Raw genomic sequence first — 19,377 nt, forward strand, 5'->3', positions numbered from 1 at the left:
TTTCAATTTCGCACGCACCCCGATAAGTGGTTTCACTAGACTAAAAATCCCAACCCATTGCTCGTTTGCTCACCATGCCATCTCAGTTTGGGTCCAGGCATATGCAAATCAGCCTCGACCCTGCTCTTCATGGAAACAGTCCAGCCCAAACTTACAGGCAAGCTCTTACCGAACAGCAACACAAGCAAACTAGGTCCAGTTTCACATACCCTTGCCTCTTAGGGTGGTACATCAAACACACAAATACCCAGTCCATTTTTGACTGCAATGATTTACCAAGTTCCAAACAATACCAAACATCCTCCTGTTAGCTGGGGAATGAAAAGAAGCAAGACCATGAAGGTTGGTCATTGAACATAAAAGTCACTACTGAAAGCAGAAAATGCAACAGATCGATGGTGGGACTAACATGCGGCTTCAAAGGGAAACTTAAGATGCAGCTTCAGTTGTGCCGTCCCAATCTTTCTGGTCCAGCTCCAACCTAACTAAGCTTTCAAATTTAGTAAGACCATTCAGGCTGGCTGCAGATCATTAAGAATAGAAGAGGAAGATCATCCTCCTCCAAACATGGTCAGAGAAGGCACTTGTAGCCTTCTCTGACCAGCCAGGTATGGTGCCGATAACCTGGGAAGTTGAGTGACCGCCTTGTAGAGTAGAAGCAGATTGTACCATGGTCTGCCTTTAACAGAATCTAAGGCTTAATTATGAATATTATGTTATATTCAAGCTGAGTATTTCTTCGACTCCAAATGCTGTAATTCCCAGAGTGAGTAAATCTGCCAGCTTGGAGTAGATGGGCCAAAACCCCACTATCTGCATTTCTTCTAATTAGACTGGAAAAATTGTGTTTTCCCCCATGCTTTTGCTCCTCACCCACACACACAAGGCACTCCACATCACCGGACCGGCATACCTCAACAGATGACTCAGCTTCTACACCCCCAACCACCAGCTCCGCCGACCTCGCCACAGTCCCCTGCATCCGAAGAGCAACCTCCGGCGGCTGATCGTTCTCCCACCCCTCCGACATGACCCGGAACACACTCCCCATCCTCCTACGTCAGACCCAGGACCTGCTAACCGTCAGGAGACTCCTCAAGACCTGGCTATTTGAGTAGTTGCAGCATCCCCCCCCCCCCCCCCCCCCCACCCACAAGCACCTTGAGACCCTAACGGGTAAGTAGTGTGCTTTACAAATGTTCTGATTGATTAAATGGCTGAAGTAGGTTGATACACTGCAACTTAATGCATTAATGCATGCTGGAGTGGGCAGAAAAAATGTTAATGACACCAACCACAGACATATGGAAAAAGTGAGAAGCTGAAAACCCCTATAAATAACTATTTTATTCAAATCCCTTTAGTAATATCAAAAGATCTTCAGTAAAAGACCTTAAAAAAAAAGTCAACCATTCTGGCATTGGCTGCAAACCGCTTACCTGCGAGAAAAAGAGAGAAAGGTAAAGATAAAGAAAGATGAATGAAAAAGAAGGAAGTAAAAGAAAAAAGAAAGAAGGCAAGAAATAAGTAGGGTAGACAAGATAGGAGAGCAAGAAGGAAGGAGAGAAATAAAGTAAAGAGGATAGCTTAATATAGAACACTTTCAAAAGTACACATTTTGGTATACTGTGAAATGGCATCAGTCAGAAAAGCAAAACACTCGTAAAGGAAGTAACAGCATTTGCAGGAGATGGGATCTGGTAAAGATGGAATGTGTCCTGTGTTTAGATCAGAATCGTCTTGCTATCACATCAGGCTCTAAATACTAAGGCCATACTAAAGTAACCATAAAGTTAAACAAGCATTTACAATGCAACGGTTTCGCCTTTGGAAAAGTTAGAGCTATTGGCAATGTAAAGGACAATGCCATTTATTTATCTGTTTTCAAAACCAACACATAAATACAAATTTTTTCATTTACAATGCCAATAGCTCAAACATTTCCAAAGGCGAAACCGTTGCATTGTAAATGCTTGTTTGTTCTTGTAGTTACATCTTAGTACTATTACACAAAGTATATTTCCTGAACGGCTAACATCCTATAATGGAATTTGGTCAAGCACGTTAAATGGGCAGGTGTACGGGAGGAGGGGGCATCTTCGCGGTCTTGTGCTCGGTTTGGAGTTCAGGGATCTCTGTCTTCCAAGAAGGGGGGGAAAAGGGGGGGGACAGATCAATTAACAACTCAAAAGTGAAAGTGAAAGGCGGCAGAAATCTCCAGCTGGAAAGCACTTATCTGAGAGACATTGGGACTCAGGGGAAAAGAGACACTCGGAGACAGGACGGAAAGAGAAGCCCAGGAAGGGGCGGGGCCACGGGGTGGAAGAGACCCCTGTTGTTGTACGAGACAGAGAAACAGACACCCGCCTTAAAGGAAATGCAGTTCAAGTGGGCATAAGACCTGAGAAACAGGAAGAGACAGCCATGCTGGGGATGAGTCGGCCACCAAGGGACTGAGAGATTCATTTTTATGTAGAGACACCGGGGTAGGCAAACAGACACCCCATGAGGCAAGGAGACATGCAGCCAGGGTACAGACAGCAAAGCGGCTTTGAAAACGACCATTAGGGAGAGATACTCACACCCAGAAATTAAGTCCCCCCCAGTGCAGAGACTCACCCGCAGCAGCACTCAGCAGCAGAGACAGTTTGTAGATCGTGGACAGCTGCGCCATCTCGAGAATGCTGAAGAAAGGACGCAGGAGACGTGTGATCCTCTGCTTCCAAGTCAAGCTGCCTCCGACGCTTGGCGTGTCAACACTGGCGATGCGTCCTGCGCTGGTGTCTGTCTTCCGTGTGCCCCGACTGTACTGTTGTCGCTGCTGCAGTGCCCGCCCACTCAGGTACGCAAGCACTGCCACGAGGCGTATCTTGTTGCTGTGCAAGTAATGCCAGAGAACTCAAGGCGGCGCATGGTGTGCTGCAGGCTCAGAAACTGCATCATCTAATCTCGATGGCTGATGTGCCTCGAAAGTGGGAAGGAGGCGTGGAAATACCTCGACAGCAACAATTTACTGTGATTGTATTGAAGAGGGTGTGACACTGACTCCGCCCTCCAGCGAAACCTAAAAAAGTGTCACAAAGGCGTACTGTGGAGACCGCTAGCGTCTACGTCTCAGAAAGGTGTACAAAGTCACTCAGTGGCCTTTACCCACGTGGACGTTGTGTCCCATATCTATATTTTGAGGTTCAGAAAAAAAAAACTTCTATGCACAATACATAGTAGCGTCTGCGTAATTCTATAGGCTCTGGAGGATATGGGTATAGCTAAATCTGCAGAATGTAAAACCTGGGGTCCTGAATTTCAATCCCAGCTTCAGCAATTGACCAACAGAAATTAAGTGATTCTAAGTGAATCGCTATCTCACAGGGCCTCAAATTGCAAAACAGTATAATGTGAATAAGCAAAGCCCAAATGCTCATTTTGTTGTTTATTACTTGCCGAGGCACTGTATTGGCTCAGTGGTAACTGGATTTCCGAGACCCAGTCGAGTCTCAGTAGGAACCCATAGACAATTCTATCTGTGGACAGAATTTTATTTCGAGTTTATTTTAGAACAAACATGTTCAGTGTGACAGTAGGTGTCTGGTAAAGATCTACAGACTAGCACTGCCAGTTAGCGTTAAAAAGTACCCCGAGGGGTACAACTGGGAGCTGCTCATCACTGTAAAGTGAAACTGTGAATTATTTTCTTTCAGCTATCTAAGGACTGCTACGTGCACCCGAAGAGCAAGTCTGAACACAGTGTGGTTCTTGTTCTTTATGCAATGTTTGTAATCTGAGAAAAAATATTCAATAAACCGATTTTGAAAAAAAAAAGTACCCCGAGATGTTATCGAATAGCCTCACCAGCACGCGCAAACGCAAGCATCCGACAAAGTCATTCTTGCGGAATCCCGGTAATTAACATAGAAATGCAAATTAAAAAAAGACACGTCAGAAAAATATTTTATCGGGTCACTGGAAATAGATCACCAAGGGCCCACTGCCAGAAGTCGACTCATTAATTAACATGAAGCGCATGAAGGCCCTTCCTTTCTTATGACAGCATCCCTCCTCCAACAGAGATACAGCGCTTATGTAACAAAAAATCAACAATAATACAACCCTCCTCCAACAGAGATACAGCGCTTATGTAACAAAAAATCAACAATAATACAACGTCGCTGATCTCATCAAACTTAATCCCGGCCGCTTCTTGAATCCAGGTCACTCTGTGCGGACGGAGCTTCGCGTTGTGACTTCCATTCCCGAATTAAATAAACATAGATTTTCAAAGTAAAAGCACCCGATGCACTACTAAGGACACCGACGAAGGCAGATGACGCCATGTGCTCTTACTGCACAGTAGGATGCTTGCTGGGTGTAATTTCACAGCGCAGTGCTGCACGTCAATAACAAAAAATGCACAGTAATTCCAGAACACACAAACTCCGTCTAAATCACCGACGTGTTGTTTACCAAACAGAGAGAAACGTTAATTTTGCTAAGCAGGACGAATATTCTCCCATGTCTTCTACGTAAGCCCTCATTTACTGAAGTTAGTCTTCTGGCCAGCGCCATCTGAGAGGACACGGACGGCGGGAGGGGGCGGGAGAGGACACGGACGGCGGGAGGGGGCGGGAGAGGACACGGACGGCGGGAGGGGGCGGGAGAGGACACGGACGGCGGGAGGGGGCGGGAGAGGACACGGACGGCGGGAAACGTGCACAGGACAGCGAGGGGGGGCGGAAAGGCACACGGAGGGGGCGGGAATGGACAGACTTTCAGTGAAAGGGGAGGGAACGGGAAAAAACGTAACTCCGCCCTGGGAAAAAATCTCGGGAACGCCCCCGAATCTGGTCCGGCCTTGACGGACAGATCTCTGTTCCAATGGCTAGCCTCCATTTATGGAGCTAGCCAATGGGACAGGGGGGCGTATTCCAGAGTCCTTACTGAAATCAAGAGATTTCTCTGGAGGCGGAGCTAAGAGCTCCGCCCTCCAGCGAAACCTAAAAACTATAGCAGTGGCACTGATGGCAACTAACTAGTGTGTGGATGTGCTCCTTATGAGCGAGCAAAATGCACTCACGTGTGTGAAGTTAACCAGTGACTTAAGAAGGCTGACCCATGCGATACGCTGTAGTGCGCAGAAGCAAACTGTGAATGCCACAATAAAGGCCAATGGATGAAGAGAGGAAGCTGAAAGACCATTTGTGTAAGTACATCATTACACACATTAGTAAAATCAAAACGTCTTGGCTAACAGCCGAACTATAAAAAGGCGCAAAGATGCAGCTGCATCATTTTGTCTGTGTATCATAAAGCAGAGGGGTAGCCAGCTATTTGCAAAAAATTAAGCAAAAATAAAGACGGGTTGAGGAACAAAGGAAAGCAGCACAAAATTGTTTCACAAAGAGTGGTGGGGAAGCACATGAGGAAAAGAGCTCAGAGAATAGAGTAGAAGCACACAAGGATCGCTGGGGGTGAGGGAGAAGCATACGCAACAGTGATGAGCCAACGAAGAAGAAAGCAACAGGGAGGCAAAGCACAAGAGTCATCTAGCTGAAAAACACCATTCACTCTCATGGAGTACACAAAGTAGTAGTTCCCTAAAAGTGAGCATTGGAAATCTACAAGACAGCCAATCAAAAGGCGGGAATAGAGGCTTTGCTCCAGGGAAGGATAAACACAAGAAGAGAAAGCAAGCCAATAAATAAGAAGCAAGCAAAGGAGTGGCAATAAAGCCAACCAAAGGTAAGCAATGGGTGGGCTCAAAGCCCACTGCAAGTGCTTGGTAAGCCCACAATAACTGCAGAATCTCAGAGGCATGGTATGGCTAATGCATTTGACATAATGTGCCTTCGCTCAAATACAAAAAGATAAACAATGGTAATGCAATTGAATAAATAAAAGGGTTGTCATTAAATGTGTGACTAAAAGAGAAGGGGAACTACGCAAAGTTAAGCAGAACTCTTAGGATGGTTTCTTATACTCGGTCAGTAGAGCTATAAACTGACTCATGGCTCAAGGGTCCGAGGAGAGAACTTGACCGAATAAACAATACAGTCCCACCCTCAAAGCTGTAATAGAAGGCATGCCAAGGATAGGGTCGAGCACATACATTACAAGTTCAGAAATAGCAAGAAATAAATGTGTTCCTCCAAACTGCAACAGCATGGGAAATGTGATGGTTAATAACCAGTAGTTTTCAGATTGAATATGGCAACAGAGAACAGGGGGTATCGTCATGCAGAAGGGCCCAAAGTTCACAGGATTCTGGGCACAATTCTTGCTGAAGAGAAATTCACAGATAGTTATGTATTATGGGTAACCCCAGGGGTTGCAGGTTATAACATGCATTAATCACTCAATGATTCATTTTTGGTTATTAGTTTTAGTGTGATTAATTGCAGACATTTGCGGTATGGTTCATTTCTCTGAGCAGCAGGTATGGAAATTCCAGCTGCAATCTTGGAATTTTCTTTTTAAACTGTAGATGGTAGTATTGCATCTATAGGCTTGTACTGCGCTAAATAAATGTTTACATTTGGTGAATGATACGTTTGTGCACAGTCATTATACTTACCTAATGTAGGGGGTAATAACACTTCCCCCTAAATCACCTATATTGCCCAATTTCGTTTTAACCCCTATAACCTGTGTGTGTCAATGCACTTAATTTAAAATTTACAGGGAATCATCCCTCAATTGTTATTTTATTTTTTCAGACCTCAGCTCATTAGCATTTACCTTAAAACCGAGACAATGCTAATGAGGAACAGAGTGTTGCAAAAAAAATAAACGAATAAAAGAACAAAAAGAAAACACTTTCTCCCTCTTCTTGAAGATTGGAAAAATCTCACATACATCACCTGGACTTTGGGTGTGCTTCAGCATGCCCCAGTTCTACCCCTGATACGTATTCTACATATCTATCAAGGCCACAGTATTTGCACCAGTCATACTAATTTTGCTAACATACAACTAAAAATTGCCCAAATTAAACCTGTAGGAGGTAGAAAGGCTGAGGATACAAGTAATAGCAAGGTCTAGGGTGCAGGGTTTGCACAGCCGCAAGCTCCACTTATAAATCCTTAGTCTGGTGGTCATGAGATGTTCTGGCCACTGTATAAACTGAGAAGGCTTTTGTGCACACTCCACTGGGAACATTTGCTACAGTACAGATTCTCAAGCGTGGCAGCTCAAAGTCTGGCAGTAACATACAACTATTTGCAATTGCTCTTGGAATCGGATATAAAGGTATTCTGAATAGCGATAGCGTTTATCATTTAGCCTCTTAACACAAACGCACAAGCATGATATACATCTACATCAGGAACAGTATGGTTTCCAATTAACCGAATGACTTCTTACCTGGACTGTAAGGTCTATCGTTACTAGTCTGAGCATTTTCTCTAGCTTGTTTAATTACCCGAGACTGGATGTCCTTATCTGCAAGAGCAAATTGGAAAAAATGGATTAAGAGATATTAGGGACCCACAGAGTAAAGATTATGCTAACTGCACTATGTTATATGTATGAGCCCAGACTAGAACACAGAACTTGAGACAACATAGATCATGTCAGAGATCTAAAACAGGATTATAACACATTGTACCAATACCAGAAATAAGCTGGCTTTCCCAACTGTTACAGCCATTTGAGCCAACTTCTTTGTAGGCTCCAAATGGGATTTCATTTATCTTCCCCTATAAACTTTTCGCTCACTGTAACCCATTGTCCCCCTGCTCATTAACCCCAGCCACACATGGTTCTCTCACGGTACCCTTTTCTCAGCCCTCGGTCAAAGTCTTTCTCCCTTCCCCTCCCCCACTCCAATGTACCTCTTACAGGTACTGAATTATCATTTTAGATACACATTTTTTGTCTGTGACCGATATATTTATAGGTACCTGTACTGCCATATCTGCTTCTTCAGTGAGGATGAAACAACCTGTTTTTCCAGCAGCTTTGTAAAGTTAATGATCTTACAGGAGAATAAACCACAGTACTAATTACTGTTTTCCTCAAATTTGAGGTAACGGATTAGGAAATTCTAATTTTTAGGAGACTCAGATTCATCGAGTGACATACTTACTTTGCTTTCCAGGATTATTTTCAACCATTTTCAGATCTTCAGCCAGTCATCATTGACACTGGACGTGGTCATAGGTCTGTATTTGGGATTTTTCAGAGAGCAAGTGTTCTCTTAAGGTGCAGTTTCTGTTTGGTATTCAATAGTTTGTCTTTTGGTTTCTCCCATCGAGTTGCATTTTGTTTTCCTTTTCTATTAATAAATGTATGTTTTTTAGTTGCTTTGGGAGGTGTGGGGGGCGGGAGGGGTTCCACCATTATACTTTATTTACAAGAGTTTGTAACTGAAGTACATGTTTTCACTTCTCTCACGACGTATCACAATTTTCAGCTTATATTTGGACGTCAAGCAGTAATGAGACTAAGTTGGTGAGTCGTCGTAGTACGGTTTGGAAGGCATTTCAAAACATTGCTGAGAACCCTCAGAATTTGTTTGCAAATCACCACGAATAGGTTTTCAATTGAACTGGAAATTACTGCAATCCATGAATACAGGTTGGGACACCTACCAAATAGCTTCACCCATCATTACTGGAGGATTTACTGTGTACGCTTACATTCCCTTATCTTATCTTCAAGGTCTTTCATAGCTTGGGTGTAGTTTCTCGGCTCTGCATATTATTCACAAAAGGGGAGTGTTTGGTTGTGTCTGATAGTCTAGATGTGTACTACAATCCGGTGCACAACAACTAGTATTAGCTTGTTTTTTGTTAATCTTCAGGCTCCATACATGGCAGTATTTGGAAAAGAGTGGAGGCTTTGTTGACACCTAGTCTCGTAAATTTGAGATGTTAGCTCTACATCTTTTAGTAACAGTCTAGGAATTGGTGACTCTTCTAACGCAACTACTAAATGGATTATGTACAAGCAAAACAGAGTTGAGCTAAGTCAGCATCACTGCCTCACTCTTTATTCCAATGTGAAGAGGTTGCTCTTCCCTCTGTATGTCTGTCTGTATCATCCATTTTGCGTCTGTCTTCTTCTATGACTCTCATTCCTTTTCTGCTGGTCTCCTTGCCCCACTCCCTCACTGTCATACTCCGCCTCCTCCTTCCTCCACGAGCCAGTGGTGCCCAGCAGACAGAACTCGTGTGTCTCTGGTTGCACAATGCCACCTGTCTCACCATTTTTTTTAAATTATGTCAACTGCCTCATTATTGTAGAGTGGGGAGCACCAATGGTAAAATCTGCACTAGTAGTGAAGCTGCAGATCATATTGCAAACCACCTCCACAACAGATCCTGTGATGCAGCCTTCCCATCTTCCATTCCTAGCAGTTTTGGTTGTGGCTGTCTCATGAAAGAAGCTTCTAGAGCAGATTTCTCATGGTGTTACAGTTCGTGTTGTTATGGGCGTCAACATGACAGTCATCAGATTTGGGAAAAAATAAACTAAGCAGAATATTAGGGCCCTACATGAGTGAAACATACTTCTCTTTAAAAAGAAATTAAAAAAAGAAAATCAAGAACTTACATTTATTTTACTATCTGAACTCACTTTACTCTAAAACACACACAGGACTAAAAACAATATTGCCATTAAAGGGTGGGGCAATTTGTAACTGTTATAAAGTCCTTAATGTGCAAAGAAAATTCAAACATGAAAATGGATCCATTGATTGATAACAAACAACATAATACTTACCAATAATAAATGTGGAGGCCCGCTCTTGGCCATAAAGAAATGAAGGATCACATTCAGCAGCCTAAAATATCAAGTGAAACAAAAGTATTTTTGTCAATTAATACGAACAGTCAACAATAACAAGCATTTACAATGCAACGGTCTCGCCTTTGTAAAAGTTAGAGCTATTGGCATTGTAAATGACAACATTGTTATGTATGTGTTGGTTTTGAAAACAGATAAATAAATGGCACTGTCATTTACAATGCCAATAGCTTAATCTCTCGCAAATGCCACACACAGACCCACACAGAATCCCACACACATACATACCTACAGAGTCACACGCAGAGCCACACACACACACACACACACACACACACACACACACACAGAGCCACACACACACACACACAGAGAGCCACAGACACACACACACAGCTACAGACACATAGCTACAGACACACAGGTACAGACACACAGAGTCACATACACACAGCTACAGACACACAGCTACAGACACAGCTACAGACACACAGCTACAGACACACAGCTACAGACACACAGCTACAGACACACAGCTACAGACACAGCAGAAGGCCTGATTAATTTTGGGTTGGTAAAAAACTCCGGTACCACAAATCTTTCAAAAGTACTCTGGACATTGGATAATATGGTTAGTATTTCCTGATTAGCCTGAGTCAAACAACTAACAAAATTGATTTAGTAAGGCCCAACTCTGCAGATTGCTAAATTTTCAGCCACAACAGGAGAGGAATCCAATCCAAGTAAGTCTACCAAATAATTCAAATCCACCTCGGAGTGGCAAAAACAAATGTGGCTGTCCTGAGGGTGATGGGGGGCGGGCGCTAGTAATCAACTCAGGAAGCCGTTTTGTAACTTTAGAAATACCCACACACTCCAGCCCACAGGTTGAAAATGAAAGTTATTCAAATCAAGTAAAATAATTGGTAACGATACACATAATTTTACTGATCTACAAAGTGGTTCATTAGAAATATCTAATTGCCAGACTTCTGGATATGGAGGGTATTTACTATCTGTACACTAACTAAAACTATATACTGCTCAGATTAAGGTCCACAGAGTGGAAAGTATCTAAGCAGGATCCAGGGCGAGTACTGCTGGCTCCTCCACCCACTTAATTGTCTATCAATGTGAGTAGGGGTATGTGTGGATTGAAAATTTGAAAGCAACATTTTATCCCAAAGACCAAATCAAAACCTGTCCAGGAGTTATGTTCCAGGATACACCCATTGCTCTACCCAGTAAGAAGAAATTATGTTTCTAACACAAACGTCTACCTTCAAATTAGAGGAATGTTAGTTGTCCTATAGTGACTTAGGCAGAATCATTTGAGATAGTTCACCACAAAATATTTTGTCATTTGCACATCATCAAGTAAAGTGTTCCGATTTATTTTGCTCCTATTTAAACCTTTGTTAGCATCACACTTCTGAATTACAAAAAAAAGTGCGTTCGTAATTAGAGATATTTTTACTACTCATTTTCAAGCTGTTTAAATGCTGTGTGTGAGAAGAAAAACGGACATCTTACAGCCTTTTGCTTCTCAAAGACGGTCAGACAGCTTTATTTACAAAATTCTCTAACTGTAGAAAGAGAAAGAAAAGTAAATCCCATTTTCTAGGATAAGATAAACATTTGACCTCTGTCCTTGAGCAAAAGTGTCAAGATTAAAACAAGATTTAAAAACGTCTTTATTGCTCATTTATTTTCTGAATGAACAGAATACCTGTTGCTTTCCAGTTTACATCCACTCGCCAGAACAGACAGTAGGTCCTTTAAATAGCTCAACCTGGGGGGCACGGCTAAGATGGCGGCGTGAGCAGACGTCCTGCTCCGGAGCTCCCGCCGACGGCACACATTAGCTCCGGCATTTCGGCCGTAATTGCATCACTCAGCCCAGTTCTTTTGGTGTGTGCCCGCCCGTGTCTTGGCAGTAACGGTTTTGGCCCGGTGACCGGCGTCTAGAGGACTGTTTTTGCCTCTAAGCGGCCAGCGGATCGAAGCGGTTGCCGGGGCCAGCCGGCAAGACAGGAGCGCTGGGACAGGGCGCCGCGGACCAGCAGCACCGATCTGTGCCCTCTCGGGCAGACGAACCTAAAGGCTGGCGAGCGGAATGGAGAGCCGCGCCGCAGCGATCACAGGGAGGCAGTGCTGAGGTTTTTCCTCCCCCCCCGAGCGGACGGAGCCCGCGGCTTCGCGACGGTCAAGGTCAGACCGCCATCTTGTGCGGGGCCCGCAACGCTGGGCTGAGCTGCAACAGGGGAAGGCTTCCACAGAGAGCTTCGGTGTGGAGGGTGTAGGACCGGAGGCCCGGCATCCAGAGTGGCCATCCGGTCTGAGGAGCCCTGGTGCTGTCCCGGTGGCGAGACCTTGTGGAGGCGCCGGAGTCGCAGTGACGGCCGCCATTTTGTGATAGGCCCCCCACACCCAGTTCAAGCAGGCACAGACGTGGATCCTGGAGGTGCCACCGCTGAAGGAAAGGCCCGGGCCGGCGCTGCCTGAGCAGAGTGGGCCACGGAGGGACCAGAGACTGTTGTGAAGCTCTAACACGGCGCCCCTGCCCAGGCTGGTAAGGAGTGCGGCGATTGGTTGAGTGGCACAGGACGGTGCCAGCGCTTGGGAGACCGCTGATGGCAGGACGGAGTTTGCAGCCCTGTCAGCTGAGGATGTGGTGCTACAAGTCTGGCTGCGAGGTGGAGGAGCAGTGTCGTGGTAGTCACGCACTGTTTGAGGTAACGCTCCGGGCCCCCTGCCTTGAATGCAAGGGAAGGATACAGGCATTGGAAATGGAGTTCGTCCTCCCCTGATTTGATTGCACTGTTGTGCCTGCGGACCCTCTTCGAGGCACACCGGTGGGTGCCCTTAGCCCTGTGTGAGCTGGCGGCAGTAGCAGGGAGGCGGCGGGGGACGGCCTTGGCCTGGACTCGGAGAGACGCGATTGACAGCCCAGAGTAGACACTACGACTGGCTGCGGTGGCCCTAGTCAGCTTTGTGGAGCAGATGGATACCTCAGAGGCAGCGGGAGGCGGCTGACGGTCTAGGGAAGTGCGCCGGAGTGCATTGTGGTGTGACTCCCTGGACTAAGAACTGGACAGAGTGGGATCGGCCTTGTGGATGTCGCAGGAGGTGGCAGGTGGTGGATTTGTGGCCCATTGAAGGGTTCTGGTGACTGATAGAGAACTCATCGCCTGGGGTCAAGAGCAGGCCTGCTTGGAGTTGCTTTGTGGGCTGCAGAGCGGGGCCCACGGGCTGTACGGCCAACTGGTGTGAGTGAGTGGCCGGCCTGGTCTTGGGGGGGCCGCGGTGGGCCCAGTGAGTGTCTTCCGGAGGCACATAAGCCGATATGTCCACAGCGAGGGTACGCAAGGATAAAACTGTAAAGGATTTATTTGCTAAGGCCCAGGCGGGTCAGCAACCAAAAGACATGGTGGCAAGCACTGCCCGCTCCGCCGCTGAGCAGATGAACCCATCACCAAGGCATTCTTGGAATCGCTGTTTACCACCCTGAGAATTCCTTCTTCATACTTTGAAGAAGGAATTCTCAGAGGAGACTAAAGAGGTGCGTAGTGATATGGACGGCATAGGGGAGCGCGTGGCGGAGCTGGAGACTAAGGGTGATGGAAGGGATACCAAAATAGAGGCGCTGTGACAGGAGATAGTGCGGATCCAAGACCAGCAGGTTGAGTGCGGATCCAAGACCAACAGGTTGACTTGCAAACACATCTGGAAGATTTAGAGAACCGTTCCAGTCGCCATAATGTTTGAATCCGGGGCATCACGCTGACTGAAAATACCAAAGACCTCTTTGGATTCACAAGCGCACTTTTCAATCACATCCTGGGACGCCCCTTGGCGTCGTAACTCCGGTTGGACAGAGTTCATAGGGTGGGTCTTCCACGCTCCTCGTCGGCTCCCCCTCCGGACATTTTGGCTTGCGTGCAGGACTATTGCACGAAGGAAGAAATCCTCCAGAAGGCGCGGCAGATGCACCCCTTGTCCTTTAAGAATCAATCTCCGGTTTTATTCCAGGATTTGTCCGCACTTACACTGCAGAAGCGCAGAACCTTCAAGCCCGTCACAGCATACTTACAGCAACATAACATCTCCTACAGTTTGGGCCACCCTTCCCATTTGATGTTTAAGATGGACTACAAACTCCACCAGTTCCGGTCTTTGAGGGAGGCATGCCGCTTGGACCCTCCGGCTGAGGACGACGAGCCGGGAGAGCACACTGCGGAATCAGAGGACACTAGGCCTCGGTGGCGACAGCAGGGTAGACGGCGCCGTGTAGGGAAGCCTCCTACAGCAGAGATTAAAGATGGACAGCGTGCCGCAATGGAGGCAGTATCGTCTGGTCTAGACTCGTCTCATCCCAGCTGAACTTGTTGCTGATCTTGCTTATGGCTTTTCTACTGCTTCTTGCCTAAGCCATCGCAGTAGGTTATTGTGTTTACTGATTGGTATACCCCGTTGCTGTATATTCCCAATCACCTACGGTTGATGGACAATGTGCTCTTTTGGAAATGTTTGGTCTATTTTTTCATGCGGGTTTAGTTGGGATAGGATCCTTTTTTTGGGGGGGGCTTGGGGGGGAATTGTTCCAGGTCCACGGAAACCCATGGGAGGTTCCAAGTGCTAGGTTCACTATAGCTTGCAAGAGGCTTAGTTTGTTGCTTCCTCCCCAGGGCTGCCAGCTTCATTTTTTGGCACGTTTGAATTTTGTGTGAGCCATGCCTAACACTGAACTTCGACTCCCGACGTTAAACGTTAGGGGACTTAACAACCCAGTGAAGCGGAAAGCGGTCCTCTCCTTATTGGAGCACTCGAAGGCCGATAGTTGCCTCCTACAGGAGACGCATCTATTGCCGAAAGATTGCCACAGGCTCAGGTTTCGTTGTTTCCCACTCAATTTTTTTTCCTCAGCCTCCACTAAAACTACAGGGGTCGCGATACTGGTGGCCCAACGTCCAGGGGCAAGGTCTTGCAGAGGGGGGCGAAGATAAAGGAGAGGTTGCTGACCTATAGATTCTCCCTGGGTGCGTCAGTTTTTACTGTAGGCTCGGTTTATGCTCTCAATGAGGGTCAAGAGAAGTGTTTTCACCTGGTGCTTAGCGAGGCCGCTAACACCCCCGACCGCCATGTTCTGCTGGGTGAGGACCTTTACCTGGTTTTTGATAATCTTCTAGACAGGTCGTGTCAGCGTACTTCTCAGACAGGTGCTCTCTCCCCAAAAAGATTGGGCCGGCTGCAAGAGATGGGTATGGTGGATCTCTGGCGTAGCTTCCATGTGGGGGTACAGGGAATACACATACTACTCTAATCCTCATAAGACCTATGCCCGTTTGGATTACTTTTTGGCCTCCACATCCCTTCAGGCACTCATGACAGAGGTAGACATAGGTGCTCACTCTCGGATCATGTGCCAATGACTCAGGTGTTTTCTCTTTCTCCGGGCACGCCGGTAACGCGGAGCTGGAGATTGCGGGACACACTTCTACACCGTAAGAAGTTGGTGGGGAGGATTAAGGGGGCCATTGCGGATTACCTAACACAATAGTAATGCAGACACCACACTAGCGACGCAGTGGGCAGCGCTCAAGGCGGTGCTACGGGGCGAGTTCATTGCGATCATGGCGGCGGAAAATGTAGAGAGGGTGCGTAAAAGGGAAGAGCTCACCCAGAAGACGAAGGAATTGGAACAAATGCACCAGCGAACAGTAGCCCCCAGGGTTTGGAAGCAGTTTAGGATTATGCGGCAGCAGTTGGCTGCGCTGATCAGGGTCGAGCTGAGTACGCGGCTCTACGGTTGAAACATATGTTTTATACTGGTGGGGATAGGTGCAGGCTCCTGTTGGGCCACAAACTGCGTTTGTGCGAAGTTCGGCAGCGAAATGCGGTGCAGGAGATTGTCCCCTTGGGTGGCGGGCGGGCCACTGAGGACGCCGACATAGCTGCTGCATTTAGCGAGTTTTATACTTCCCTTTACACTGGATCTTTGCTTGAGCCCGCTGCAGGAGAGTCCTTTCTAGCGTCTGTTCCTCTCCCGGCTCTGTCAAAAGAGCAAGCAGATCTATTAGATCGGGACATCAGTTCAGAAGAGGTTATTGCAGCTACCACGAGACTTAAATTAACGAAAGCGCCTGGGCCGGACGGCTTTTCGGCTATTTTTAACAAGACTCTCTGCCCACAAGTGGCCCCTTTGTTGATGGCCCTTTTCAATTCCTTCTCAGAGCCAGGGGCGAACCCAAAAGACCTCCTGGATCCTACTATATCGGTTATTCCAAAACCGGGGAAGGGCCACTCGCAGTGAGGGGCATACCGCCCCGTATCCCTTCTTAATGTCGACCTTAAGATTTATACGGGCATCCCCGCGGCTCGGCTTGCGCCCCTCATGCCCGGTCTGATTGACCGGGATCAAGCTGGGTTTATCCCGGAACGATAAACTGCCGATAACACCAAAAGAGCCTTGCACCTGATAGAGAAGGCCATGCGCAAGCCTGGCGAATTTATGATGCTCGCAATTGATGCTGAAAAGCTTTCGACTGGGTCCACTGGCCATATTTAGAACAGGTTCTGATGAAGGCAGGGATGGGGGAAAGATTCCCAACCGCGACAGTCCGAGTCAACGGTTGTACTTAACCTCGCTTTTCTATCGAGCAGGGAACGAGACAGGGGTGCCCCCTATCGCCCCTGCTCTTTGCTCTCTACATGGAGCCTTTGGCGATGAGACTTCATTCACAAGTGCAAGGGATTGAGTTTGGCGCCTATGTCCATACCATAAGCCTATATGCAGACGATGTACTCCTCTCCTCATCTCATCCTAGGGAGTCGTTGCCGGCTTGTCTCGACACTCTTGATGCGTTCGCACAGTCGGCGGGCTTTAAAGTCAACATGAGTAAATCGGTGGCCCTAGACCTCTCGTTAGGAGGGCTACTACAAAGAAGGGAGACCCCTCATCACTTAAAGGCAGGTATACGGGGAAAAGTAAGAAACAAGGCAAAAGGAGATTACCTGCCCATAATATTCAAGTGTAGGCCTCATAGAGATCCTTATATATTTATACTGAACCCTGGACCACACAAGAGTCTCACAGTATGATTACAAAATTATAAAGATTTTATTAAATGAGAATTTTTTCAATACATAATTATAGCCTAAATCATTGCATTAAATATAGATCGTTATTATTTGATATAGAAGATATACATAAAAAAGACAATCACACCCTCACAGCAACCCACATGCCAATCAAAACTTTCATATCAACACACATACAGCTCTAAACACAAAAATATCATAGCCAGTGGTTGATTTGGTGATAATAGTTGGAACACAATCCCAGATCGCTCAGATGGTCCCCAGATGTAGAAAACGCCAACCCGCGTTTCCGTGTATAGCCCCAGCCGGGGCTACACCATCAGGGCGGCAGTATACAAAGGCAGAGTGGGTGATGTCATTCTCAAAGTTTGGGGGCACAACAAGTATTCAGATGAAATTGCTGGCCTCAACAGGTAGAGTCCGCATAAGAAGGGCTTCCTTTTTATTGCGATGCGTTATAGTTGAAGGAAAGAAAATTCTTTAGGTCCTGTTAAAATAAAAGGTCGGGGACAATCGATATTTGCCCGGCGGTATCGCCTTTTAACCCACGAATTATTAATCAATGAAGAGGCAGGCGCTGGAGACGGGAAGGCAGGAAACCAGGTTTATTCTCTCCGGAGGAGAACACATCAGTTAGACAGCAGGTATCATCATGAGGTGCTCTCTCTGCACTTCTGAGGCCTGGCCTCTTATATACTGGTTTACTGCTTTATTACATATAACACATTCTTGGTGATACTTTGATGTACGGAAAGACATTCTCGGAATCCCCGCTCCAAGCCCGTTCCCACACACATTTACAGTTGAAGTCCCCACCCTGGTCACAACAGGTGATGATTATCGCGCAGCTGGACATTCCACCGATTCACGGAATGCGGGGGTTTCGATCGGATCTCGTGGGGTGGGGGCTTTGATCAACTCGGGGGTCCTTTGATGTGGGAGGCTTTCTACTGTACGGGGAGGGGCAATAGATAGTGTCGGCAGAGCTAAGTGTCGGCCTGGAAATGAGGAAGACAAACGGGCACAGGAAAAGGGGTTTTGCATCAAAGGGCCTGGGACTATGAAAAGAATGAAGGGAGGGGTCGCGCTGGGAACAGGATGGGGCTTTGAGGCAGAGCTGCGCTAGAGAGGGGTTTATGACCCAAGGCATGTGAGAGCGGGGGTTGTTAGCGCGCGGGCTGTGCGAGGGTGAAGGGCTAAGCTGGGGGCCAGTGGCGTGCAGAGGGTGGTTCTGATCGAGGCACCTAAAATGGCGGGTGCGCACGACAAAAGTGTGGCATCCGGGAAAAGGCAAGATGGCGCAGATAATGTTTACCAAAATCGTACTAATTTTCCACAGTCCTAACCAAAGAGATTCCACAGTCATATAAGTCTGCAACAGCCGGGTAAACTCGGAGGCAAATTCCCACGGTCAGATTAATTACTCACAATGCACGACGAATACCAGTGGTCATTCAAGGGAATCACAAACTTTTACACGTGCACCGACGCGACGAATACGCGCCGGGTCCCGAATAGGTCGCCAGTCAAACTTCGTTAGTAGGGACCACGCAGGCGCTTTTACAGGAGAATTTTCCTGTTCGATGGGCGTCTGAAGCCATCCCACACTTGGGAATTCAGTTGGCGCCTACACTGCACGACACTGTCCGTATCAACTATGCAGGAAATCAGGCAAGAGCTGGGCAGATGGAGGCACTTTCCGCTGTCCTGGCTGGGAAAGATGGCAGCTATAAAGATGACAAATCTTCTGCAGATTCTTTACTTATTCCGCACAATCCCGTTGAGTCTACCAGTCGGATGGATTCGCCAGACTCAAATCGGAGCTGGCTATGTTTATTTGGAATGGCAAGCGGCCGCGAATGAAGCTTAAACTGGAGACACTTCCTCCCGAGAAGGGGGGTCTCGGCATCCCAGGCTAGCTGCTTTACTTCCAAGCAGCCTAGCTGCGTGTTCTCGTTGAATGGAGCAGATGGGAATCCGAGAAGCATTGGCTCTTTCAAAACCAGGCGGTGGCGGGTCGCCCGCTCTAGGAGGTTCGCGTCTTACGTCGGCAACATAGACCCCCCAACCTTTACGCCCCGCATATAACCAGGGTTCCGATGGAGGTGTGGAATCACACCAATATTAAACACAAGTTCACCTTGTTTCCATCACCCCTCACCCCCCCCCCGATGGACAATCCAGATTTTTGGCCCGTGGCAAGACACTGTGGCTTTTGCAAAATGGCGGCTGGCGGGGTGTAGGTTTTTGTACCATTTGTATGCAGAGGAAGGGGTAATACCGTTTGTGGCCTTTCAACAGGAATATGGCCTGCTGGAATCAGAATGGCTCAGATATCTACAAGCACGACATTGGGCGCTCAATAGCCAAGTTCGGGCGGAGGCGGATCGACGTCTGCGGCCATATGAATACTGGTTAATTACGCGGGAAACTGATAAACAGCTAATATCGGACTTATATTGAATGCTCCAAGACAGGTACACACATTTATAATTCAGGGAGAGCGCTTTGGGAAAGTGAGCTGGGGAGCAC

The 19,377-nt window shown here is 47.0% G+C and overlaps 1 protein-coding gene across 1 annotated transcript in view; it reads right to left on the reverse strand.

Annotated features, from left to right (window-relative positions):
• The window catches only part of SNRNP48 (small nuclear ribonucleoprotein U11/U12 subunit 48), a 178,392-nt gene that overhangs the window by 71,614 nt on the left and 87,401 nt on the right, over positions 1–19,377 (reverse strand). The window contains exons 3-4 of the mRNA XM_078688086.1: positions 9,721–9,781; positions 7,357–7,434 (exon numbers count right to left, since the gene is read on the reverse strand). Of these exons, the coding sequence (XP_078544212.1) occupies positions 7,357–7,434; positions 9,721–9,781 (139 nt within the window). The remainder of the gene's footprint in view (positions 1–7,356; positions 7,435–9,720; positions 9,782–19,377) is intronic.

The sequence above is a fragment of the Lissotriton helveticus genome, chromosome 4_1 (genome assembly GCF_964261635.1).
Source record: "Lissotriton helveticus chromosome 4_1, aLisHel1.1, whole genome shotgun sequence".
Taxonomy (NCBI): Eukaryota; Metazoa; Chordata; class Amphibia; order Caudata; family Salamandridae; genus Lissotriton; species Lissotriton helveticus.